Raw genomic sequence first — 26,588 nt, 5'->3', positions numbered from 1 at the left:
TGCAGATGTCATCTTCAATGGTGGTGTCATTCGGATGACCTGATCATGGACAGGCCATTCCTTCCTCCCAACACAGCCACAGTCACCACGGACACTTCCCAACTGCAGTGGTGGGGGTTGGCATTTCAATGGAAAGATGGGCCACGGCATGTGGTCTTCCTCGGAGACCAGATTGCATATCAGTGTCCTAGAGATGAGAGCAGTTCTTATGTTGCAACCCTTTCAGGACAGTCTCTCGTTTGGGACTATTGCAATACACACTGGCAAAATGTCATTAGTGTAGTACATCAACAAACAAGGAGGAGCCCACTCTTACCCATCATGCAGAGAGGCCATTATGGTCTGGGAATTGGCGATATCTTCAGACTACTTTCTAGTTGCAACACATATACTGGAGAGAAAGCCAAAGTTCTTGCAGACAAATTCAGCAGAGCGATGTTGGTCCCTCAGTCAGTAACTAGTCTGATTTTCAGCCGTTGGGGTCAGCCTTGCTGTGACATCCCCCCCCCCAAAACAGCAAGTGCTCCAAGTACTTAACTCTCATCCCCCTTCCAGGGGAGTCACCAGGGGATGCTATAGTTTTCGATTGGCCCCCTGGTCATCTTTATGCTTATCCTCTGCTTCCTTTGATCCTGAAATTCCTGCAGAAAGCCAGCAGGATGAAGAGCTCAGCCATCCTTATTGCACTCTTTTGGCCTTGTCAGCTTTGGTTCCCCTTTCTCTGGTCTCGCCTGAAATATCCTCTTTGGATTCTGGAGCCCAGCCAGGATCTCCTATCTCATCCGTCAGAGTTGGCTCCCTAATATGTCCACCCACAAGTTAACTGCATGTTTTTTCTGCTCCCAGTAATTGTACGAAGGTCCAGGCTTGCTTCCCCTGTTTGGGATGTAGTTTTAGCATCCCAAAAAGCATCTACTAAGAAGCTCTACAAAAGCAAATGAAAAAAAAAAATTACTACATGGTATCCAAAGAGAATACTGACCCTTTTTCAACCACAGTTTCAACCATCCTTTTTTTCTGTCTGTCTTTAAGAAAGTTGTTGTTTTTTTTCACTGTGAAACTTCAGTTGGTAGCTCTTTTCAACTTTCACACTGGGAATGATTTTCGTTCCTTTTCCGCCTCTAGATTTTGCAAGCCTTTCATGAAAGGGATTTTTCTGCTTAGACCACCTGTAAAGGATCCATCTCTTCTTTGGGATCTCGCGGTTATACTTCAAGGCCTGACTCTGAAACCTGTTGAACCAGCAAACTCTTGTGATATAAAATTGCTGTCTTGGAAAACTATCTTTTTGGCAGCCATTACATCAGCAAAGATAATTTCTGAACTTCAGGCCTCATCATCATAACTGCCTTACTTTGTTTTTTTATAAGGATAGGGTGTCCCTTCATACCAATCCATCATTTATGCCTAAAGTAGCTACAGAGAATAATATTAATCAGTCTATACAATTGCCTGTCTTCCCAAATTTTTCTAACAAAGGCAAATGTCTTGCATCTTCTTGAAATAACAGGCAACTACATTTCTACCTTCATAGAACAAAACAGTACAGAACGTCTGACCATCTGTCTGCATCCTTTTCACCTAACCATTTAGGTCAGGCAGTCTCATGAATTACCGTGCCCAAGTGGATTACTGATTGTATTTCGCTGATCTATTCAAATAATTGTCTGGAATTGTTTTGCCCTCCCAGGACCCATTCTACTAGATCTCTGGCTACATCTGCTTTCTCCTCCAGAACATTGATTTGATGACATTTGCACATCGGACACTTGGTCAAAGATTCATGCCTTTGTGATGCAGTATAAATTGGACATCATCATTTGGCAATGCTCCGTTATATCCTTCCTTGAGGCCACCCAAGAATTATGTTGCTGGGGACTCTGGCCCATTAGTGAGGAAGAATGAAATGGACAATATTTGGAAGTTGTGTAGTTAGCATAATTTGGCACCTGTGTTGTCCATTTTCATTTTTCCTCACCTTCCCTCCCAACCATCCCCTGACCTATTTGCTCCTAGAGGATCTAAGACTTAGTGGAACTTTCATGTTTCTGGTTTCAGCCTCTGATATTTTTCTGTTTCTGTCCCTATGTCCAGTAGGCAGTAAGGCAGCAAACCCCATCTGAATAAGCTGTGGAAAGTATAGAGCATTGTGGGTAGAGGGAGGAGATCCATGTCTGAAAAATGCATCTGAGTTTGATCCAAGGGTTGGATCCATGACTAATTAGTGAGGAGGTATGAAAATGAACAACACAGATGACAGGTTAATGCAAGTACATAACTTCCAATTAATTGTGTACCAGTACTGAATTGAATTGCAATTCCAAAGGTCAAAAACTAAGTCCTAAGTGCTGCATACCCAAAGGCAGAAGGGGGAAAAATAGACCAGAACTGTCTGTGAACAGTGCATCCATAGAAAGTTAGTGCAATGTCATCAGACACGCACATGATCCTCAAATACAGGAGTAGGATCACTAGACAGTGTCAGCAGAGTGCTCCAGAAAATCCACAAACTTCAGTTGCATTTCTATACACCAAAAGGTTTTAACCACCACGGTGCACAAACAGTACAATGCTGTGTAAATGCAGCAAATCTAAATATAATATAACTATAAAAATGATGACACTTCTGAAGTGCTAATTACCCAAATGACAGGACCAGCTGGGTCCATGCACAGTGTTGAGCATTGTAATATTGTAGTGTTGCAGCAAACAGAAAATCTCAAAGGAATTTTGGCACGCTAGTGCAAACATTCAGCAAGTGTATGTGTGGAGGGGGTGGGGGCTTACAGGCATTGATGCACTTGAGCATTGATGCACTTGACCTTCTATTCTCATGTTGCAGTATTTTAAACATGAGGGATCCTTTGCATGAGGCGACCCGAACATCCAGCCCATATACAAATATTTAGCCTTGCTGCTGTATGGTGCGTGGAATGTCCGATGTAGGTACCATAAACCATGGGCCATAAATGTGACGTCCACATGCACAGACCTCAGAACTTCTCTGCCGCCAGTTGAACATCTGCTTGCTCATTTTACTCCGAGCCAATGTCTTCCAAAAAGGTGAGTACCCTGTTGGGGAACATTTTCTATTCTGGTTGTAGTTTGTTATTGTATTAGCTGATTCTGTCCATGTCATCTATGAAGGGAAAATGCAAGTGCTCATGTCAAATTCCACACAAAGATAGCCGCATTCTCTGCCTCTTGTTTAGGGCCTACTCATGACTACTAAGCGTGTTCCATTTGCCAGTCATTCATCCCTAAAGCTCTGCACAGCCTTCTTGCAGCCCTTAACTTATTTATTTCAGTTTGATGATCAGGGAGGTCCACTGGGCTCAGAGAGCTCATTTTCAGTGGAGGCCCGGGGGGGAAAGCTCCGCATCACAAAGTGATTATACATGGTTATTCACATAAATTCCGCATTACATAGTGATTATACACAGTTATTCACATAAAAATCAAAATTAAGTGAGGTAAAAATATACATGCAGTCATATACACAGTTGTTCACATAAAAATCCAAATTAAATGAAGAGTACAATTAAATAAAATTGGGTTACATAGTGTGTTCACAGTTACAGTCAAAGTAAAGAGAAACACAAATCAAAGATGATTAAGAGTCAGAGAACATAAGATCTGAAGTAGGGAGTTCATTTGTCAGCAACCTGTGGTTCTTGGATCCGATATCGAATCCAAGCCGGCCACTTGTTTCAAGCTAATGGATCCGAGCTCCTAGCTCCTCCCTTCACCCATAATGCCCTGCTAACTAACCCTCCATGACCTCAGATCTAGTTTGCCGCGCTTGTGGATAGCTGGATCCCCTTGAGCTCAGCAAGTGAATTGTCAGATAAGTTTATTTTTTCTGTCAAACTTTCCTTTTTTCTTTCAAATTTTAACGTTTGTAAGTGTTAGGTATCCTTTAGTATAAAAATATATTTCTTTAATTAGTTCCCCCCCTTCGTTTGGTCGTTAGTGAGTGTGTGTGTGTGTGTTGTGTTTTTGGGGCCTGTGTGTTTGTGTAGTTCTACCTTTTACTTTTAAGTATGGCTGAGGCCCCAAAAGCCATTTTCTCAAAATGTACCGAGTGCGGCCATAATCTCTCCCCAGCTGATGGCCACACTCGGTGCGTTCGGTGCCTTGGGGTTGAACACCTCTCCTCAGGCTTTACCATTTTTGCAGTGTTCAACCCCAGGGCACTGAAAGAGCGGAGGTCGAAGCTGGTCTTAGCGGGACTTTTACCTTCGGACTCAGCTCCGGCCTCCGCTGCTCCCGTGGCTCCACCACAGCCTGTGGTTGCTGCCATTCCTGCCCCCCTTCCTCTGTCCAGGACTCAAACTCCCACTAAAGCGTTGGAGGACAGGGAGGCCAGGAGGGAGAAACTGAGGGAAAAGCACCACAAGCGGCGGGCCGAGACCTCCGTTTCGGCCCCGCCAGCTAAGCGGGCTTCTCCCTCCACTGCTCCTAGGTCTCCTCCTCCTCGGCTCCAATCTCCTTGTTTCTCCCCGGGGCCCGAGGAGGAGGAGGCCCCGATCTCCATCGAGGTCATTGAGGCGGCATTCCAGGCCTGCCTCGGTGACCTCTTCGAGATCTACCTTTAGTTTATCCGATGCAGACTTGAACCGGATGATGCGAAGGTTCATCCAGGCCCAGCTGCAGATGGGAGTGCTCTTGCCTCCCCCCCTCCCCCTTTGGGGGGGAGCTAGACACCTTTTTTCCACCCTATTGCTCCTTCTCCGACCCGCTATCCGGGTTCGGAGCGTTCAGAGCCGAGCAGCGTTGGAGCCGGGGGGTGGGTGGGAGCCAACAGTACTCGGTACTTCGGATCCGACCCTGCCCTCGAGCCTGTCGGATCCGACCTCTCGGAGCCTTGGCCCGAGCTTCGGATCCGAGGGATTCAGTGTGCCTTCAGCTCCGTCCAGGTCGGAGCGCACTGGTCATTCGGATCCGATGGTCTCGGCGCTGGTTCTGATCCCTTCATTGGATCCGAGTGGGAGCCAACTTTCGGATCCAAGAGAGAGTGGTTCTCCCTCGGCCTTCGATGTTATGGAGAGGGCTCTGTTGAGAGCATCCGGACCCCCGGTCCTTGTTTCGGCTCCTCCCTGCACTCCCTCTCTGCTGGGCCAGGCTTCCGTCACCCGGCCAAAGGGACAGCCTGCTTCAATGTCACAGATGGTTCCATTGGAACAAGATGTTGCTGGCGAGGCCTCCTCAGACAGCCCCCCCGAGGAAGTGCCCCGCAAGCATAAGTGCAAGAGGAGGCACGTGGACTCCCCTGAGTCCTTAACCGAGGACACGGACTTGGAAGAAGGGGAAGGCTCCCCAAGATCGCCCCATGAGGATGTCTCCTTTGGAGACATCATGGAGATGCTGAGGATCAGAGGTGGGTGGTCTGCCCCTAAGTCTTCTTCCGACGAGTCCGTGTTTCTGGAGGCATTCGAAGCAGGCCCGTCTACCTCTTGGGTGTCCCCTCCGGCCGACCCCCTGGTGGACCTCATCACCACCAGGGCGTGGAAGGATCCGGACACCGTGGAGCCGATACCAAAACCCCCGGACAAAATACTTAGCCCCCCTCAGACTGTTCACACTGGAGTTAGGGCCCCCCCGTAGATGCCATGTTGACGGCGGCAGCCATGAAGAGGGAATTGGCTCAGGAGAGCCCCTCAGTCCATCCACCGAGCAAGGAGTCCCGCTCGATGGACCGCTTAGGGAAGCAAGTTTTTAGTTCAGCGACCTTCTCGGTAAGGTCTCTGAACTATATGGCACATGTCATCAGGATGCAGCGGGATCTTATCAAAGAATACGCTGCCTCCCCTCCGAGTCCATGTCGGCGGATGACAAGCTATTGTACTCCACCCGAATGGCCACTCTGAGATCAATTTCTAATACCTCTATGTGGCTATTGTCCCATGCCACAGAGGGAGCCGCTAGGGCTAGAGGAGCAGGCCTAGTCATGAGACATCAGGCCTGGCTCCGTCATTGTGACTTTGCGGAGCCTTTTAAAGCGTCCTTTGTGAATGCCCCCTTCGATGGTTCTGCCCTGTTTGGCAAAACGGTTCGCGAGACACTTGTCCAGAGCGAAAAGGACGGGAAGACGTTGTCTGCCGTCGGAGTCCGCTTCTCTGCTCCCCAGCGGTCCTTCTCGAAGAACCAAAAGGGTGAGAAGAAGATGTGGTTCCGGAAATCGCAACATTCCCAACCCGCTCCGGACAACCAGTCCTACCGTGGCAGAGGAGGACAGGGAGGACGCCGCCCCAGGGGCAGAGGGGCTCCGAGAAACTTTGGGTCCAGAGAACCTTTCTCTGAGCGGCCCGTGCAGCAGCCCTGAAGGGTTGCCCGGCTGCTCCACTTTGGAGGCAGTCGGGGGGGCGCTTCTCGGAGCACCCAGCGGCATGGGAGTCCATCACTACAGACCGCTGGGTGCTAAGCATTATATCCAGAGGGTACAAAATACCATTACTCCATGTCCCCAAACTCAAAAACCTCCCCGATGTACCACCCGATCAGAGGGAGGCCGCAGCTGCAGAAATTCAGCAGCTGCTAAGAAAAAAAGCCATCCAGCCCGTCCCCCAAGACCAGCTTGGATTAGGGTTCTACTCCAGGTTCTTTTTGGTGCCAAAAAAGACAGGGGACTTGAGACCGATTCTAGACCTTTCCCGCTTGAACCTGTCAGTAACCAAGGAAAAATTCCGAATGGTCACTCTTCAATCTATTCTTCCCCTTTTAAGGGAAAATCATTGGATGTGCTCTATAGACCTCAAGGATGCGTACTACCACATTCTAATGGACAGACGATCCAGGAGGTTCCTCCGCTTCCGGCTGGGAGCCGGTCACTATCAGTTCAGGGTCCTTCCCTTTGGCCTCACCACAGCCCCCAGGGTGTTCACCAAGGTATTAGCAGTGATTGCGGCCCACTTGAGACTCCAGGGAATACAAGTCTTTCCGTACCTGGACGACTGGCTCCTGACCGCCTCAACAAGGCATCTACTTTGCTCAGCCAGAGACTTCTTTCTCCGCCTAGCCCCACAATTGGGCATTACCATCAATGTCGACAAATCTCTTCTGGCCCCAACACAAGTCATAGAATTCATAGGTGCCAGAATAAACACCAGAGAGCTACGAGCCTTCCTAACCTCCGAGAGAATCCGGAATTTGCAACTCCATGTGCGGGCCATCCTCCAATCAGAGACTTCTCCAGCGGAATTGGTCTTGAGGGCACTAGGCTCCATGGCGGCAGCGATTATGCTTCTTCCATGCGCCCGTCTGAGCATGCGGGTGCTGCAATGGACACCTAGTGCAATGGTCCTTTCTATCCCTTCCTCTTCACCACCCCATTGCTATCAGCAAGGTTTGCAGGAGGGCTCTATTATGGTGGTTCCAAGCCTCGGACCTCCATACGGGCCGTCCCTTCTGCACCTCTCCCCCTCTTGCCACGGTGACCACGGACGCCTCCCGCCTCGGGTGGGGGGGGGGGGCATTATTCAGGCAGGACAGTCCAAGGCACGTGGAACAACACAGAGACCTCCCTGCATATCAATGTTCTGAAGATGAGAGCGGTGCTGTTTGAGTTGCAAGCACTTCAGGATCTCCTCCCCATAGGAACGATTGCGATTCAGTCGGGACAACATGTCGGTTGTCTGGTACATCAACAAACGGGGGAACCAGATCTTACCCCCTATGCCGCGAAGCCATGAAAGTATGGGAATGGGCGATCTCCACCAACCGCTTTCTCATTGCAACGCACATTCCGGGACGGACCAACATCCTAGCGGACAAGCTCAGTCGCACCCTTCTTACCCCGTACGAGTGGTCTCTCAATCCACTAGTAGCGAAGCAGATATTCACAAAATGGGGGCAACCCTGCTGCAATCTTTTTGCATCTCCATCAAACACCAAATGCGACAATTTCTTCGCTCTAATCCCCCCTCCATCTATATTAGACTTTCTAACTGAACTCTTTCAGGAAGGCACTAGTTGTTCAACTGTCAGAGTGCAATTGGCAGCCATATCACATTACCATGTGGGACATGATACAGGGCCTTTGATGTCGGCCAAGTTGTGTAAAACCTTTCTCAAGGGCACCTTCTTACTTAGACCCCCTATAAAGGAAGCCGTGCCACCATGGGATCTTGCATTAGTTCTTCAAGCCTTGATTGCTCCACCTTTTGAACCCGCTGCTTCAGTAGATCTCAAATTCCTGTCTTGGAAAACAGCATTCCTTGTAGCCATCACTTCAGCAAAGAGAGTTTCGGAGCTTCAAGCTCTTTCTGTGAAGCCTCCTTATTTGATCTTTCACCCAGACAGAGTGTACCTCAAGATCAATCCCTCTTTTCTCCCCAAGATAGCATCAGAAACCAACATAAATCAATCCATAAATTTACCGGTTTTCTTCCCTAAATATCAGAATAAGGGAGAGTACAAGCTGCATTCATTAGATGTTCATAGGCAGCTTCGTTTTTATACTCATAGAACAGCTGGCCATAGGCAATCCGACCAGCTGTTCGTTTCCTTTGCCAAATTTAATTTAGGGAAAGCAATTTCAAAAGTATCTTTATCACGCTGGATTTCTCAATGTATCCTATTGGTGTATCAAGTCTCTGGGAGACCCGCACCAGAAGGAGTTCGTGCTCATTCCACCCGCTCCATTTCTACTTCTGCGGCCTTCAAGTCTAGAGTCCCATTGGATGATATTTGTTCAGCAGCCACTTGGGCTTCATCTCATACCTTTATTAACCACTACAAACTGGACGTGATTTCTAGAGGGAGAGCATCCTTTGGCTCTGCGGTGCTTCGCAATATCCTTCCATGATGGCCACCCAAGGTGCAGGTAGCTGGGGACTCTGTCCCACAGGTTGCTGACAAATGGACTCCCTACTTCAGATTTAGAAGTTATGTACTCACCATAACGTTCCATCTGAGTAGGTAGCTTCATTTGTCTGCAACCATCCCCCCCTCCTTCCCCCTGGCCTTCTTCAGATCTATTGGTAGTTGGATACCCATTTTTTTGGGTAAATATTGAGGGGCAAACTCGATCTGAGGTCATGGAGTGTTAGCAGGGCTTTATGGGTGAAGGGAGGAGCTAGGAGCTCGGACCCATTAGCTTGAAACAAGTTGCCGGCTCGGATCCGATACCGGATCCAAGACCCACAGGTTGCAGACAGATGAAGCTACCTACTCAGATGGAATGTTATGGTGAGTACATAACTTCTAATTTTATGGTTTCATGGTGTCAAGTATTTATGACGATATGATATAGAGTAGGAACGGAATTTATTGAGAAGAGTTGAGGGTGCAGAATTTAATTTTTAGCTAAAGAACAGAAGTAAGTTGTTGCAGATTATATTTTTAGCTAAAGTTAGAAGGTTAGAAGTTCACAGCTGAGGAACAGGAGTATGTTCCCAGGTTAGAAGTTATTTGAAGTGTATGGAGGAAAAAGGCAACTGGGAAAGGGAAGTGACAGAGAGCAGAGGTGATGGAGGTTAGAGAGGTTGTACAGGTGAATATTTTTACTGTTATGTCAGGTTAGGTTTAGGCTCAGAGGTAGAGAAAAGTTTGTGGGGAGAGAGAGGCATAAGGCTATGTGGGGAGCAAGCAGTTGCATTTCCATTTGGAAGAAATGTAGGAGTGTATAAGAGTTTTAAAGGTGTCGAAGCTTTCACAAGTCCTTAGGGAGGATGGCAAGGAATTCCATTTTTTAGCTAACGAAAAGGATAGCAGATACTGCCCAGCAGGATGGTTGTGTTTACGGACAGTGATTAGGTTTTGGTGGGATGGTCTTAGAGATCTTGGAGGGGGGAGTATGGTTGGAGGATATTGGATAGGGCTGGGCACTTAGTAGGTTGAAAAATTAATTTATGGGCTGTAGTAATTTGGAGATGATCTAGATGGTTAGGCAGTTCAAGCCAGTTTAACAAATGAAGAGCAGTACAGTGATGGGAGGAGAATTTGGCTTTGGTGGCAAATTTAGAAATTTTATTATAGCAGATTTCCAGTTTGGAGGAGAGAGATGCAGATAGGTTAGATAGGAGGGGAGCACCATATAAAAGTGAGGGAAGCAGATAGGTAGTGGCAAGGGTTTGTCTGGTGGGAGGGGAAAGGAAGTGGATGTTTCTGTATATCATACCAAGTTTAATATGAGTTTTCTTAATGTTTTGCTGGATGTGGGTGTCGAATTTTAGGTGTTCATCAATAGTTACCCCATGAAGTTTAGCGAAGGGAGAGACCTCTAGGGCAATGTTGTGGCTTACAATTTTGAAAGAATGTTTATCAAGAGGGGAGGCTTTTGATGGAGAGAATAACAGAATTTTGGATTTGTTGGTATTTAGTGAGAGGTGGTTTTGGAGCATCCATTGTTCAGTGGAGGTGAAGGCAGTTTGCGTTATTTGTAGCTGAGGGAGGGTGGGGGCGCAGTAGATTAAAATGGAATCGTCTGCATATTGTACAATTTTCGTATTGGGTATGGCTTTGTGGAAGTTATTAATGAAGATGTTGAACAGCATTGGACCAAGTATAGATCCCTGAGGTACCCCAGTGGATGTTGGAAAGGAGGAGGTGCCCTTCCCCCATTTCACGGCTTGAGACCTACCAGAGAGGTAGCTTGAGAACCAAGATAAAGAATTATTTAAGAGATGAAGGCTAGAGAGGTGGTTTGAGGTGGGTGTGGGAAATGGTATTGAATGCTTTGGACAGGTCTTGTAGAGCTGTAGAGACAATTTTACCAGAGTCACGGGCTAGATTTACTGTGTCTAAGAATGAGAGCAGGGCAGTGGTAGTTCTATGGCCTGGTTGGAATCCGTGTTGGGTAGGAGTAATTAGTTGATGTAAGGCTAGGTATGGCATAAGCTGTAGGTGGATACATTTCTCTAGGATTTTAGAGATAGGGGAGAGGATAGCTATAGGGTGGAAATTATAGATGCTATTGTTTTTGCCTCCCTTATGGAGAGGTAGGATAAAGGCAGCACGCCATAGTTTGGGCACACAACATTCCTGTATGGATCTGTTGATTAACTAATTTGTGGAAAGCCAACGTCTTGAGCATCTTGCTTTGGGTATGGAAGCCACACATACCATTTCGGCCTAACTGCTTAGAAAGAAGGCCAAGGTAGCTAGAATGGAAAAAACACCTGCACTCCGAATTCAGAATTCCCACAAGCTGCCGATCCAGGGATGGAGGTACGTCCGATAGCTTTGGCGACTTCAGCGGGTACCGTGTCAGATGCTGCCCTAGTTTCTCCAGCCTGCACGTCCACAGAGGTACCTACAACATCGGCTCCCAGTATCTTGGGAGGACCAGGTTCACCCGAATGGCTTAAGATGTCTTCCATATCTAAGGAAAGCTCCTCTAATACTAGGTACCCTCAGAGCCTAGGTGTGCGCTTCCTCAGTCCGGGCCAAAGACCCCTTCTCTAAAAAAAAGAAGCAGAAGTCTAAACATTTATCTGCTCTTTCCGAAAGTATTCCTGATTGTCAGGCATTTTCTCAATTTATTTTCCAGGCCTTCATGTCCCCTTAGACCCACTTCATTAGAGACCCCTTCTGGTCTGCCAGCTTTTGATCCCACCCTGCTTCTTTATGCCCAATGCTCCATGCACAGACACCTGAAGAAGATTCTCATCATCCTGTTCAGATGAGTCGTTTTCTCATTCCTCACATCTGGCTTCTCCCTTAGGATATTGCTCTCCTGAAGAGGGTTCTCTAGAAGGTGATTCCCCTGCTGAAGACATCACCTTTGGGGAAACAATTTCTAGAATGAGGGAGTTATTTCAAATGGGGTTCCACACAAATGACAGAAGTTCAAAAGAGATGATATGAGCTTCTACAGATGGAATCCCCCTCTCACTCAGCCATTCCTCCAGTGATCCCAGCCTACTTGGATGCCATTGCCTCGGCCTCCAAGGCCCCAGACTCTTAGCCACCAGCCCCTAAAAGACCAGACAGGTTCTATAAAGTTCCTGATGACCTCAAATTCCTTCTCAAGCCTCGTGTGGCATATCCTACTATTGTAGCAGTCTCTCCAGGTAAACAATCCAGACAAATTCCCTCCTCTTCCTTGCTCCCTTCGGATAAAGACACTAAGATGATGGGTAGGTTAGGGAAGAAAATTTACACATCTTCCACAGTGGCCTTCATAGCCAGCAACTACCAAATGCATATTGTCAAATATGCCTTGGACCTGGTCTCACAAGTTCTGGATCAACTGAATTCTGTAACAGTCTCTCCCACCAAGGCACAGGTGGCTTCCACCCTTTCATTAGCTACACAGGTCACTAGACGCACTATAAAATGCAGCTATGATGCTGCAGAGGGCTGTGGCAGTTGACCTGGCTGAAGCTTCTGCAGCATCGTAGCTGACCTAGCTGAAGCTTCTGCAGCATCGTAGCTGACCTAGCTGAAGCTTCTGCAGCTATGATGCTGCAGAAGCTTCAGCCAGGTCAGCTGCCTCAACCTTAGTCCTGTGTAGGTAGTCCTGGCTCAGGCTTACAACTATTCCCTGATGATTTTAAAAGCAAAATCATGGATGCTCCGCTGAACAGTAATGCATAGATTCATACAGAGTTCCTCCTCTTCCACCTCCCATAACACAGGCTGAGCTTTGGTACTCTTCCCTCATGTTTAGAGTACTGCAACATGAGAATAGAAGGACATAGAATAGTTGTGTAAAATCTTACCATAACCGTAGATGTCCTTTCCCATGTTGCAGTATTCCTATCCCTCCCTTCTACCGCTTTTAGGACCTATGCCTCCTCTTCCCTTTTTTTCCTGTTCCTTATTTCCCTCTGGATGGCATCCTGATCAGCTACCATTAGACTGTTGTCTGACTAGAACATTTATTTCTGAGCTCTGTTTGTGTGGACGTCACATTTATGGCCCACAGCTTATGGTACCTGTGTGTGACGCCCCACACTCCATACAGCAGCCAGGCTAAGCTTTTGTATATGGGCCGGAAGTTCGGGTTGCCTCAGGCAGAGGATCCCTCATGTTTAGAATACTGCAGCATGGAAGAGGACGGACATGTATGGTTATGGTAAGATTTTACACAACTGTTTAGTGTCTGTATAAAGAAATAACATAGCAACTGACTTTTTTGTTGGAGCTTCTGCCACCTTAAATGTACACAATGCCTATTCTTTCTGTAATGGGGAAAAATGTCCATACTATGATGGCCTTGGGTGCTGTTCTGATGCTTTTAGTGGGCATCTCGCATACATTTGTTCGAATATGTACACTTTTTATCTTTCTGTTAAAATTTTATGCAGTTTTTCAGTGGGAAATGTTCTTTGTATGTATTTTTAACATAGATGTGTGCTGACTAGTCAGATGCGAGAATGTTTAGGAAACAAATATCTTCGTAAAATTTCCTTCATTGTACCTAAAGTGTAAAATTAAAAATCTAAGACTTGAAGCCTTGTGCAGTACTATGATATATTTGATGGAGGTGGGTAATAGAATGTAATTTTTTTTAAATGCCAGTTTGTTTACGTGAATGGGCTGTGTTTTGTTTCTGATGTTTCTATAAAAATTTGATCTTACAGACCTACATTTTTCTTCTAAAGCAAACACAAAGCAGTTGTCATACGATGAGGTGGTAAATCAGTCAAGCCCGAGCAACTGTACAGTCTATTGTGGTGGTGTGTCATCAGGATTGACAGGTAAATTCAGGCATCAGCTGTGCTTGACAAATTTTGGATGGTCTTGAAACAGAAAATGTTTATAAAGAACCATTTTTCTTGTGTGTGTGTGTGTGTGTGTGTGTGTGTGTGTGTGTGTGTGTGTGTGTGTGTGTGTGTGTTATATATTTATTTATTTATATTTTTTTTATTTAGAACAAGTTATGCGTCAGACATTTTCACCTTTTGGACAGATTCTGGAAATTCGTGTCTTCCCAGACAAAGGGTATTCCTTTGTGCGGTATGTTTGATCCATTTGTGAACTAGCATGTTACATGAGAAAAGTGCAAGTTTAACATTGTGCCATTGACTGCCTTATTTTTCCTGTACTTGGAAGCACAGTGGTAAATGAAGTGTAATTTTGCTGTGGTATGTTAGTATGCAGAGTTGATGGGTATAAAAACTGTCTCTTCCCTACTCTACTTGGGTAATCCTATTTGAACAGGGAGTTAACACTAGTTTTTTTTTTTCAGCATCCTCTTCATTAGAAAGATATCCCGTTTTGTATGAGCACACACTCATCCATTTGAATGTGTCCATGTCTACAGTACTAGTTTGGAGTACTTAAGCCTAGTGCAAGTCTTGGGGTCTTACTTTGTGCTGCTGTTCATTTGAAGATCTTATTTCTTAAAGCACGAGACGTGTGCATAGATGTTCATGGGTAAATATTAGGCTAGCTGCAGTTATGGGCCATTTTAAGCCTAGCCAGTTTTCCTTTTTGTGCGGAAAGTAACTTATCCCATTGGGTTATAGATTGGCCTAATCCATTTCATAGTCTGTAGTTACTATATGTTACTCTGATGAGAATAACTGGGATCATACCATAGATAATTTGAAAGGATCCATGCATGGGATAATGCATTTAAGAGCTACCTTTGTCCATTAGTAGTACAAGGGGCAGTCCTGGGGTAAATTTTCTGTTTCCCATCTGTAGATGTAAATTGCAGTTGAAAATGGACAGGGATGAACTTTGTTTTATGTGGATTGGGAGTCTGTTCCACAGCAGTGGTATCCTTTGCAAGACCTACATGTTTCTTCAAACCATTTTGTTGCAGAAGAGGTTTAGATGCCTAGATCGAGCATTTCTTTTGCCATTTGACTTTGTGATGTGCAGTAAATCTATCAGTAGTGGGTCGGAGGATGCCTTGTATACCAGATACTGCAGTTTGTATGATACCAGGTGTAGTTAACAGGGCTTTGAGTTGGTCCATGTAGGACATGATGCTTAGGCTTTGTGTCCTTTTAGTAAGGTATCTTGTGGATGTTGTAGTTGTTGCTTGTCAGTCCAGAAACATGCAAAAAGGAGCATTGTTTTCAGTGACTGGATTAATGTCAGTTTATCACAAAAACATATTGTCGAAACTCATACGGTAGGTAGTGCAGTTGATCGAAAAACTGACACAGATACACACAGCCCCACCAACAACACAAATTATCTGATGTCATTTTCATTCATTCCTCAGTTGTTGAGTTCAGATCCAATCCTCTGACCCAACTCTGCCACTTCTGGCTCTTCTCCTTCTTTTGGCTGCTCCCGTTAGGGGTCGCCACAGCAGATCAACTGTTTCCATTTCTTCCTGTCCTCTGCATCTTGCTCCTGTCACACCAACCACCTGCATGTCCTCTCACCACATCCATAAACCTTATCTTAGGCCTTCCTCTTTTCCTGTTAACTGGCAGCTTCATCCTTAGCATCTTTTTCCCAATATACTCTGCGTCCCTCCTCAGCACATGTCCAAACCAACGTAATCTTGCCTCTCTGACTTTGTTTCCAAACCTTCCAACCTGAGCTGACCCTCTAATATACTTATTCCTAATCCTGTCCATCCTCGTCACACCTAGTGCAAATCTTAACATCTTCAGCTCTGCCACGTCAAGCTCTGACTCCTGTCTTTTTGTCAATGCCACTGTCTCCAACCCATATAACATAGCTGGTCTCACTACCCTCTTGTAGATCTTCCCTTTCACTCTTACCGGTACTAGTTTGTCACAAATCACTCCTGACACACTAATCCACCCACTTCATCCTGCCTGTACTCTCTTCTTCACCTCTCTTCCGCACTCACCATTACTCTGAACTGTTGATCCCAAGTATTTAAACTCATCTACCTTCGCCATCGCTACTCCCTTCATCCTCACCATTCCTCTATCCTCCCTCTCATTTACACACACATATTCTGTCTTAGTCCTGCTGACCTTCATTCCTCTTCTCTCTAGAGCATATCTTCACCTCTCCAGGGTCTCCTCCACCTGTTCCCTATTATCACTACAGATCACAATGTCATCTGCAAACATCATAGTCCACGGGGACTCCTGTCTGATGTCGTCTGTCAACCTGTCCATCACCATTGCAAATAAGAAAGGGCTCAGAGCGGATCCTTGATGTAATCCCACCTCCACCTTAAACGCATCCGTCACTCCCACCACAGTCCCCACCGCTGTCACATTACCCTCGTACATATCCTGTACCACTCTTGCATACTTCTCTGACACTCCCGACTTCCTCATACAATACCACAACTTTTTCATTCCACCACCAGGTGTCCTTGTCCTCCTTCCTCTTTCCAGATGTCACACCAAGCACCTTTCTAGCCATCTCTCTTACTAGCTGTGCTGTGTTTACCCAGCTATTCGGTAACTCTTCACTGCCACCCAGTGCCTGTCTTAACTCTTCCCTGAACATCACCTCACAATTACCGTTTTTCAATTTCCACCATTTGATCCTTGGTGCTGCCCTCACACTCATCCTCCTCCTCTTGATCACCAGTATCATCCTACAAACCATCATCCTATGCTGCCTAACTACATTTTCACTGCCACCACTTTACAGTCTCCAATCTCCTTCAGACTGGCCCTTCTACATAAGATATAATCCACCTGTGTGCATCTTCCGCCACTCTTGTATGTTACCCTATGCTCCTCCCGCTTGTTAAAATACGTATTCATCACAGCCATGTCCATCCTTTTTGCAAAATCCATTACCATCTGACCTTACCTTCTGCATTCCTTTGCTTAACACCATACCTACCCATCACTTCCTCATCCTCTCTGTTCCCTTCATCAACATGCCCATTGAAATCTGCTCCAATCACCAGACTCCACTTCTTCTGGCTCATGGAACACAAACTCTTGAGCTTTTCCCTTTACCCATAATGCCCTACTTACCTGACATACCTCGACTCTCTCCCAGCCAAAACTGTTGTGATTCAGACTGAAGTTATGTCTTTGGTCTGGTACATCAACAAACAAGGCAGATTCAGATCTTAACCACTTTGTTGAGAAGCTGTGAGAGTATGGCAATGGGCAAGCTCATCCAGTCATTTTCTGATAGCAATGCACACTCTTGGGAAGTCCATCATGATTGCAGGCAAGTTAAGCAGGTCTATTCTAATGCTTCAGGAGTGGTCTCGCAACATGAAGGTGGCAGAGAGGATTTTCCTTTGATGGGGCTAACCGTGCTGTGATCTCTTTCAATCTCCCCTCAACAAGTGCAGCAGGTTTTTGTCCCTGAGACAGTCTACTACACGCTTGGCCCTCTGGTCTCCTTTACACTTTTACCACCCATTACTCCTCATTCTGAAATTTAAGAAAGCATCTCGATTGAAGAATACAGTTATCCTTATTGCCCCTTACTGGCTTTGTCAAATCTGGTTTCCCTTCCTTTGACCTCATCTTCTACCTCCACTGTGGATCCTGTCTTCAACTACATACCCTACTATCTCACCCAACAGACATGACTCATCGGACATTTCAGGCCTCAAGTTTGACTGCATGGTTTCTCCAGTTCCATTGATTGCTTTTCAGCCTAGGCTTTCCTCTCCTGTGCATCACGTTCTATCACCACCCCATAAAGCCCCGATAGAAAAGTTTATAAAAATAAATGGAAAAGATTTGTTTTTTGGCTGCGTGAAGAGTCTGGACCCCTTTTCAGAACTGATTTCTAAGGTTTGTGACTTTTTAGCTACAGTTTTCATTGAAGGGGCTAGCTCCTCATCTGTAAAAGTACAATTATTCATTTCTAATTTTTATGTAGGAGTAAATAATTCAACTTTAACATCTTCCAAGTTTTGCAAAGCCTTTTTCAGAGGTAATGTGTACTTGATCCTGCTCCTCCTTAGATTTAAATGTTCTGCAGACCTAAACCCAGCCCCCCTTTTTAAACCGTCAGCCAATTATGAGCTAAAGTTTTAACCTGGAAAACCATCATCTTGGTTGCTATTAATTCTGCCAGAAGGGTATCTGAGTTACAGGCCCTGTTTTCTAAACCTCCATGTTTGATCTTTTATAAGGGTAGAGTATCCTTACAGACCAGTCCTTCCTTTCTACCTAAAGTGGTATCAGGATCCAATATTAATCATATTATCAACTTTCCAGTCTTCCCAAATTTCTCAAAAAAGGGAGAGTATATGTTACACCTATTGGATGTTCACAGACTATTCCATTTCTATCTTTGTTTCATTTTTGGAATTAAAGTTAGGCAAACCAGTTTCTGAAGTGACTTTAGCCAAATGGTTGCCTGACCATATTTTTTTTTATACAAAAAGGTGTTTGTGCCTTTACCAGTAGCCCATTCCAGAGCTATGGCAACTTCTTCCACCTTTTTGTCTGAACTTCCTTGGATGATTGTGCGGCTGCAACTTGGACTAGTCCTCATACCTTTGTTGCTCATTACAAATTGGATCTGTTCTCTAGGGGAAGAGCAGACTTTGGCTCAGCTGTGCTTAGGAATATCCTTCCTTAGAGTCCCCTCAGGATTTAGATAGCTGGGGACTCTGTCCCAGCAGTTGAGGAATGAACAAAAATACCAACATCAGATATTAAAAAAAAAAAAACAAAAAAAAAACAGTTGTGTACTCACCATAACATTCCGTCTAAGTTTTCCATTTTCATTCTTCCTCAACGCTTCTCTTACCAGTCCCCCCCTTGCTTTACTCTTGGAAAAATCGAAGGTAGCCGCAGGAACTGCTATTCCTTTCAGTCACAGATTCTGTGCATCATTTCTTACTGCATAGCAGTTATAAGGAGCAGCAAACAAGATCTGAGATGTGTTAGGTGACTAGGGCACTATGGGTAAAGGGAGGGACTTGAGTGTTTGTGTTACACGAGCTGGAAGAAGCGGCTGGATTGGATCCAAGGATCAGATCCGAGCCCAGCAGTTGAGGATGAGTAAAAATAGTACAGATGGAATGCTATGTTGACTACATAACTTTATATATATATATATATATATATATATATATATATATATATATATATAAAATGGAGAGAGAGGGATGTATAATATACAGAGGGGCAAGCCCCTCTGTACCCCCCACACCCCCTGCTAATTATTCATACCAACTGTGAGATTGCACTGAAGTGGAGAAAAGGGCAGATCCCTTGATCTCTGACAGAGTGGTTTGGCAAACCAAATTGTTGACCATATGGGTTTCAAAAATATTTTATGTTCATTGTGTTACACTGCTGCAGTCATTACACTTGGGTTATCCTGCCATCAGACGGCCCCGCAGTCGGCCAGAGTTCCAAAGTCTTGGTCCGGCATCAGTTGCTGTCGCCTCCTCCGTGACGTCAGTGTGACAGGGGTATATAAGATGCAGCCAGCGCCATTTTCTTCAGTCTTTCTTGCCGTGTGGTGCCCGAAGCAGAAGCAGTTCGCAAGTGCCGGTCGGCCGACTCCTGAGATTTTTATTCTGAATCCAGAACTAAAGTCTTCTAAAAAAGCTAAGTACCCTGTTGGGGAAACTTTTTCTTGCCTCAGACCGATGTCAGTAAAAGTTAATAATTGTTTTTCTTGTGGGAAGCAAATACCTCATAAGAATTTCCACTCCTATTGTATTCCATGCCTAGGCCCTAACCACGACGTCACTGGTTGTCGGTTTTGTGCTAGGTTTAACAAGCGTACTATTAAATGTCTGTTTGATTTTGCCCGGCATTGTTTTGGTAGAAAATTCAATTACACCATGCTGTCAGAAATTCCGACGACTGCGATGCATAAAAAGTGCAAGGACAGGCATCCGAGGCCTAAAACTGACAACGAGGCCTCTTCTAAGCCCGTCTCCGGTTTTCAGCAAGGCGCCTACACAGCCGCTGATGACCGCTTCCACAGAACCACAACCCGCCTCCCACGTGGAGCTGGCTGGGCCTTCAGACGCACTAGGTCTTCAGCTTACCGATCCTAAACCTACAGAGGTAACCGAAGTAGCTGAGCAAACCACAGCTACAGAGGGTGTTTTCAGACCTATCCAGTTAACCATTAAACCCTCTGCTAAGTCTAAGCCCCCCTTAAAAGCAAAGAAACAGACACAGCTCTCTCCAGGACAGGCTTCCATGCCTAAGAAACAAATGCTTAGAATGGCCGAGGATGTAATCACCCTGATCAGGGTGTCCCATCCCCCTCCAGCTAATAGGCCCAGACAGGATGCAGACTACGAATCTTCTGATCAGGTGTCCATTTCCTCAGACTCTTCCTCGGACCCAGGATATTCTTTACCCCCTTATGAGGATTCTGATGCTGAGGAATCAATTCCATCAGCCTCTCCGCCTGAGGACTACTCCTTTGGGGAGACCTTACATACCATGAGGGAGCATTTCCATTGGTAAGGCCAGGATTACTCAGAATCCAAGAAAAGGCTCAGAGACTTCCTTTTTTTGCCTCAACACAGACCCCTTGCTATCCCGCCAGTTTTAGACATTGTGGATGATGTGTACACTGAATCCAGTTTGAACCCTGACTCCTTACCCCCAGCCCCAGTTAAACCGGATAGATATTACAGAGTCCCTGACTTTCACAAATTTCTGTACAAAAGCCCTGTAGCTGACCCTGAAACTTTTTCTCAGGGACCCAAAGGGATTAAGGCCTCATCAGCAAAAAACCCAGTTCCCTCTGACAGAGACTCCAGAGCATTAGACAGATGGGGAAAGAAGGTATATACGTCTGCAACTTTAGCAATGAGAGCTTTGAATGGTCAGTTTCACATGCTAAAATATCAGCAATTTTTAATGTCTCAGTTGAAACAAAAGACGCTTCTAGATTCAGATCTTCCTAACTTAAAAGAAATGCAGGATTTATTGCATGCAGCTGAACAAGTGGGAAAACATACTTTGCAATGTGGGTTTGATTCCTTAGAGGCCTCCTGTAGAGCAGCAGTTGCAGGCTCTGTCATTAGAAGGCATGCTTGGTTAAAAGAACATACATTACCAGATCATGTTAAGGTCAAACTATTGGATGCACCTTTGCAGCGGGTTGTGCTGTTTGGAGTTAAGGCAGAGGAGGTATTAAAAAAGATGGAGGATAAGGCAAAATCTATGCAAACGGTGAAAGATTTCTTACAGGTTCAGCCTCCTCGTTTTAGCAGAAATTGGCCAACAAAGAATTGGTCCTTTCCAGTCACAGGTAGACCTCAAAGGGGCAGATACAGACGTCCAAGAGGTAGAGGTCAGACACAAGGCTCTTACAGGCCTTGACAGTGGGGCACACCAGGCCAGAAAGAAGGGGAAGACAGGCCTCAACCTTATAAAAAACAGCCTCAATGACTTTCCACTGCAGCTGCCAAACAGCTCTCTCTTGGCAGCCCCCTTAGGAGGAAAACTGGCACTTTTCTATCACAACTGGCATTGCATCACCAAAGACAAATGGGTTCTCAACATTGTATCTCAAGGTTACAGGTTCCATTTTCATACCCTGCCAAGGCTAAAAGGAATGCCAAATCTGCCACCAAATCAATGGGCAGAGGCTCAAAAACAAATTACAGCACTCATGGACATGAGAGCTATTCAAAAGGTACCACCACAGGAACAAGGATTTTACTCAAGACTCTTTCTGGTTCCCAGAAAGGACAAAGCCTGGAGACCCATTCTGGACCTTTCTACACTAAACACTTACCTGGATGTTCCAAAATTCAAGATGTTGACACTACACCAGCTTTTTCCCATGCTGGGCAAGAAAGCCTGGCTCGTGACTTTGGACCTCAGAGAGGCATACCTACATGTCCCTAGCAGACAAAACTGCAGAAGATACCTCAGATTTCTAGCTGGTTCAATGCACTATCAATTCTCTGCACTGCCCTTTGGCTTATCTACTGCGCCCAGGGTCTTCACAAAGTGCCTGGCACCAGTAATTGCATTTTGCAGGCAAAAAGGCATTCAAATTTATCCATACCTGGACGATTGCCTGATTCAAGCAGAGAGCAAGGACATTCTACTAAAGCATCTGGCGTACATAAAAAAGTTAAGTTGCCTAGGGTACACAGTAAACGAAAAGAAGTCAATACTAGTGCCCTCACAACAGATAATATTCCTGGGTGCCAGCTTGAACACAACGGCCCAGATGGCTTATCTCACACCAGACAAGCAAGGACAACTGACTCAATATTTTCAATTAATGACAATGATAACACAAAAATGGTGGAGCCCGGACATAGATCTGTTTGCTTCCCCAAAAAACTGCCAATTACAGAAATTCTACACAAGGAGCTACCATCCACAAGCATGGAAAGTGGATGCCCTCTCATTCAGCTGGAAAAAACTACAAGTATATGCTTTCCCTGCTTTACCTCTCCTTCCAAAAGTACTCATAAAAGCCAGGCAGGAAGAGCCAAAAATTATCCTGATTGCACCAGACTGGCCACGCCAGCAGTGGTACCCAATCTTAAAGAACTTAGCACAAGAGCCACCCTGGATTTTGCCTCAAATCCCACAGTTGCTGACACAACACAACAATCAGTTACTTCACAGCCAGCTAAAGACCTTAAATCTAGCTGCATAGAAAATCCCTTAGTCAAGCAAGCAGTGCCTCTCTCCAAAGCTGTTATGGATGTCATCCTGGAGGCCTGAAGGCCTAGCACTAGGAAAGCATACTCAGGTAAATGGAAGAGATTCTCTGTCTGGAACCAAGCCCACAACCTTGACCCTCTTGTCACAAACATTCCTCATATACTACAGTACTTAACTGAGATGCTGGACAAGGGCCTCTCTTTTTCATCCATCAACATCCACGCCTCCGCTATCTCTGCTCATTACAACACGGATCCACCAATTTTCTCTAATCCTTTGCTCAGACAATACCTCAGAGGGGCTAAAAACATAAGACCGCCCCATAGAGCACCTACACCAACTTGGGACCTCAACTTTGCTTTGGAAAAATTAACTTTACCTCCTTTTGAGCCAGCTAACACAGCAGAATTAAAATACATCTTTTGGAAAACTGCTCTGCTACTGGCAATAACATCAGCACGAAGAGTATCAGAATTACAGGCACTAATGGCAGTAGAACCTTTCCTCATCTTCCACCAGGACAGGGTGTCTTTAAGAACTAACCCTATGTTTATGCCAAAGGTGGTATCCAACTGTAGCTCTAAACCAAACTATTCACTTGCCAACTTTTTATTCAAAACCACAGAACAAAGGGGAGAGACTACTACATTCTTTGGGCATTCACAGACAGTTACACTTCTACTTGGATAAAACTAAAGCTTTCCGAAAATCTGAGCAATTATTGGTAGCATACGCTGCAGGAGCACATGGAAAAGCCATTTCAAAGCAGACAATTTCAAAATGGATAGGACAACTGTATACGTTTCTGCTATACCCACCATGGGAAACCTGTACCTAGCAGCATTAGATCCCACTCCACCAGGGCAACGGCCACTTCCACTGCCTACCTCAGAGGAGTACCTACCAAGGATATTTTGGAAGCAGCAACATGGAGTTCTGTGCATACCTTCACCAAACTTTACCATTTGCCTTTATACTCCAAATACAGAGCTGGCTTCGCCACTGCTGTACTGCAGGGCCTTATAGCCACCCCTAATGCCTTATAGATCCTACCTCAGCTTTGGGATTCCTCCCAAGTGTAATGACTGCAGCAGTGTAACACGATGAACATAGTACAGTTTTGTACCTACCATAAATGTAGATGTTAGAGTGTAAACACTGCTGCAGCCCAGGTTACCCTCCCTCCTTCCCCTCTTACTTTCTGAAACTTACCTAGGGCATCTACCCTTTATTACCTATGGGGGAGTATTTGCTGGTAATTAATAATGGTTGTTTGCTTTTCTTTTGTATTTTTTATTTGCAATTTAAACTGCCTACCTATTTGGGGGCACCTGACATCTAGGGCAAGAAAAACTGAAGTAAATGGTGTCGGCTGCATGTTATATACCCCTGTCACACTGACGTCAGGGAGGAGGCGACAGCAACCGACGCCGGACCAAGACTTTGGAACTCTGGCCGATTGCGGGACCGCCTGACAGCAGGATAACCCAAGTGTAATGACTGCAGCAGTGTTTACACTCGAACATCTACATTTATGGTAGGTACAAAGCTGTACTGTCCTTCGACCAGTTGACAATAGACCCTAATGATTGGCCAAATTAAGGCTAAATAAAGGGAGACAACATCCCTAGATCTAGACACAATCCCTTTGTTTATAAGCTGTGCAATATTGAAGGACTTTCTAATGGTAGTAAATACATTTTTTTCTGAGGTTAGGTCACTGTCCACGTAAGTTCCCAAAATACTGAACAATTTGCTCAACTCTTAGGGAGTATTGTCAATGTGGTTGTTCACTCTGGTAGATGACTTTCTGAAGGATTCAATAGTGCATTATTTGGCATTTAGTTTCAGTCCATAATTTTGGCACCATTTATAGTTTCATAGGTGGCTACTAGGCTATTGACCCAAAGGAGCCGCCTGTTCCTAGTATAATACTAGAGAAACCCAGTGTAAGGATCATGCCTAAACTCGAGATCTTAACAATGACTACCCATATTTAGGAAGGTCATAGGTGAAATCCCAGGCACCTATTCCAGAGGAGTGGTAACCTCTGAGAGATGTATTTTTCTCTCCAGCAAGTCCTGTTTGTTACAAGCCAGGTTAAGGTCCCTGGAATGGGTGACCCATTTTCCATTTGACTTGGGGATGTGCAGCATTTCCAGTAGGTTTGGATCCAAGATTGCTCTGTAGGCCAGGTGCAAGTCTCCTGTAATTAGTCTGTATGCAACGGATTGCAGTGACTGTGTCTTCAGTCTGTCAATATATGACGTGTTGGAGACCCCGAAAATTCTTGGTTAGAAATCTCTGAAGTCTCAAGTTGCTGCAGGTGCCTGGTAAGGTACATACCAAAGGGAGCAATGTACTCCATTATTGGCCTTATGAAGGTCAAGTACAGGGGAGTAGTGACCTCTTTCACTCTGAGGCAATGCCTTTGATAATATGGTGTGTAACGTAGAATACCTTCTCTAACCACAGTAGATGCATGGTCAAAGTTTAGACTACAGTCAACTTGCATTCCCAAGTCTCTCACTGCAGAGTTGATGTTCTTCGTGCTTCACTGTTGCAGTCATTACATTTGGGTAATCTCCTGGCAGGTTGCCCTCAGTCGGCCTGAATAACAAAGTCTTGGGTCCTGTGTCGGTTGCTGTCTCCTCTTCCATGACGTCAGGTCATCAGGGGTATAAAACATGCAGCTGACGGCATTTTAATCTGTCTGTCTTGCTGCTCGGTGCCCGAAGCAGAAGCAATTCGCAAGTGCCTATCGGCCGACTCCTGAAATTTTCGTATTCGAGTTTCAGAGCCAAAGTCTTCAAACTAAAGCCAAGTACCCCGTTGGGGAAACTTTTTCTTGCTCCTTACCGATGTCAGTAAAAGTTAATAATTGCATTACTTGTGGGAAGTAAATACCTCATAAGGATTTTCATTTGTACTGTATTCCTTGCCTAGGCCCTGATCACAATGTGCCTTGTTGTCAGTTTTGTGCTAAATTTAACCAACGCACTATTAAGCGTTGGTATATTTTTGCTTCTAAATATTTTGGTTCAAGATGTAACTACCCTGAAATGTCGTCGGTTAGCTCTCACAAAAACCGCAAGGAAAAAGACAGAGACAGACCATCAAGGTCCAAAACCAACAACGAAGTTTCTCCTAAGCCAGTTGCCAGTTCGCCGGTACTCAGTGAGGTGCTTTTGCAGCCCCTGATACCCACTACCTTTGAGTTGCAGGCCTCTACCGAGACCCATTCGGAGTCTGGTATGCCGCAAGATTCGCAAAGTATTGAACCCGCAGATGTCTCTCCCTTGGATGGGTCCAGAGCCGCTGAGCAGGCAAAGGCTTCTGAGGGTGTTTTCAGGCCTCAACGTTTTTATATTAAACCAACGCCAGCAACAAAAACAAGGTCAAAATCAACTTCTATGTCTAAAAAAATGACGCATGAGCCACATGCCCGGGCCCCTAAGCCTAAAAAACAGTTGATCAAAATGGCTGAGGATTTAATTACCTTCATCAGGGGTTCCCAACCCCCCCGCTAAGATGCCTAGGCAAGGCACTGATTATGAATCTTCAGATCAGGTTTCCATTTCTTCTGATCAGGAATTTTATATTCCACCCTATGAGGATTCTGATGCAGAGGAATCCGTCCCATCTGCATCTCCTCTGAGTTTTTGGAGAGACTTTGCATACTTTAAGGGAACATTTTGACTGGGAGAGTCATGACTTCTCTGAATCAAAAAAGAAGCTTAGGGATTTCCTCCTCCTTCCTCAGCATAGGCCTTTGGCAATACCACCTGTATTAGACATTGTTGATGATGTGTTCTCGGAATCAAGCATGGCTCCTGACAGATATTACAGGGTTCCTGACTCCCACAAATTTCTTTTCAAAAATCCTGCTGCTGATCCTGAGACTATTTCTCAGGGTCCCAAGGGTGTTGAGGCTTCTACAGCCAGAAATCCTACCCCTTCTGATAGAGATTCCAGGACACTGGATAGATGGTGTAAGAAGGTTTATACATCTGCAACCTTGGCAGTCAGGGCTTTAAACTGCCAGTTTCATGTGCTTAAATATCAGCAGCATGTTATGGGCTTACTGAAACAGAAAATGATGTTTATTTCGGATTGTGTGGAAAATAAAGTTGCAAGATTTATTGCATTCAG

General features: G+C 45.3%; 1 protein-coding gene across 1 annotated transcript in view; it reads left to right on the top strand.

The window, feature by feature from the left end:
* The window catches only part of TIA1 (TIA1 cytotoxic granule associated RNA binding protein), a 1,460,724-nt gene that overhangs the window by 1,362,745 nt on the left and 71,391 nt on the right, over positions 1-26,588 (top strand). The window contains exons 9-10 of the mRNA XM_044083128.1: positions 13,551-13,646; positions 13,821-13,905. Of these exons, the coding sequence (XP_043939063.1) occupies positions 13,551-13,646; positions 13,821-13,905 (181 nt within the window). The remainder of the gene's footprint in view (positions 1-13,550; positions 13,647-13,820; positions 13,906-26,588) is intronic.

Source organism: Protopterus annectens, chromosome 9.part0 (genome assembly GCF_019279795.1).
Source record: "Protopterus annectens isolate FY-2018-M chromosome 9.part0, PAN1.0, whole genome shotgun sequence".
Lineage (NCBI taxonomy): Eukaryota > Metazoa > Chordata > Ceratodontiformes > Protopteridae > Protopterus > Protopterus annectens.
The sequence above is the reverse complement of the archived record's forward strand: the minus strand, read 5'-3'. Positions and strand labels throughout refer to the sequence as shown.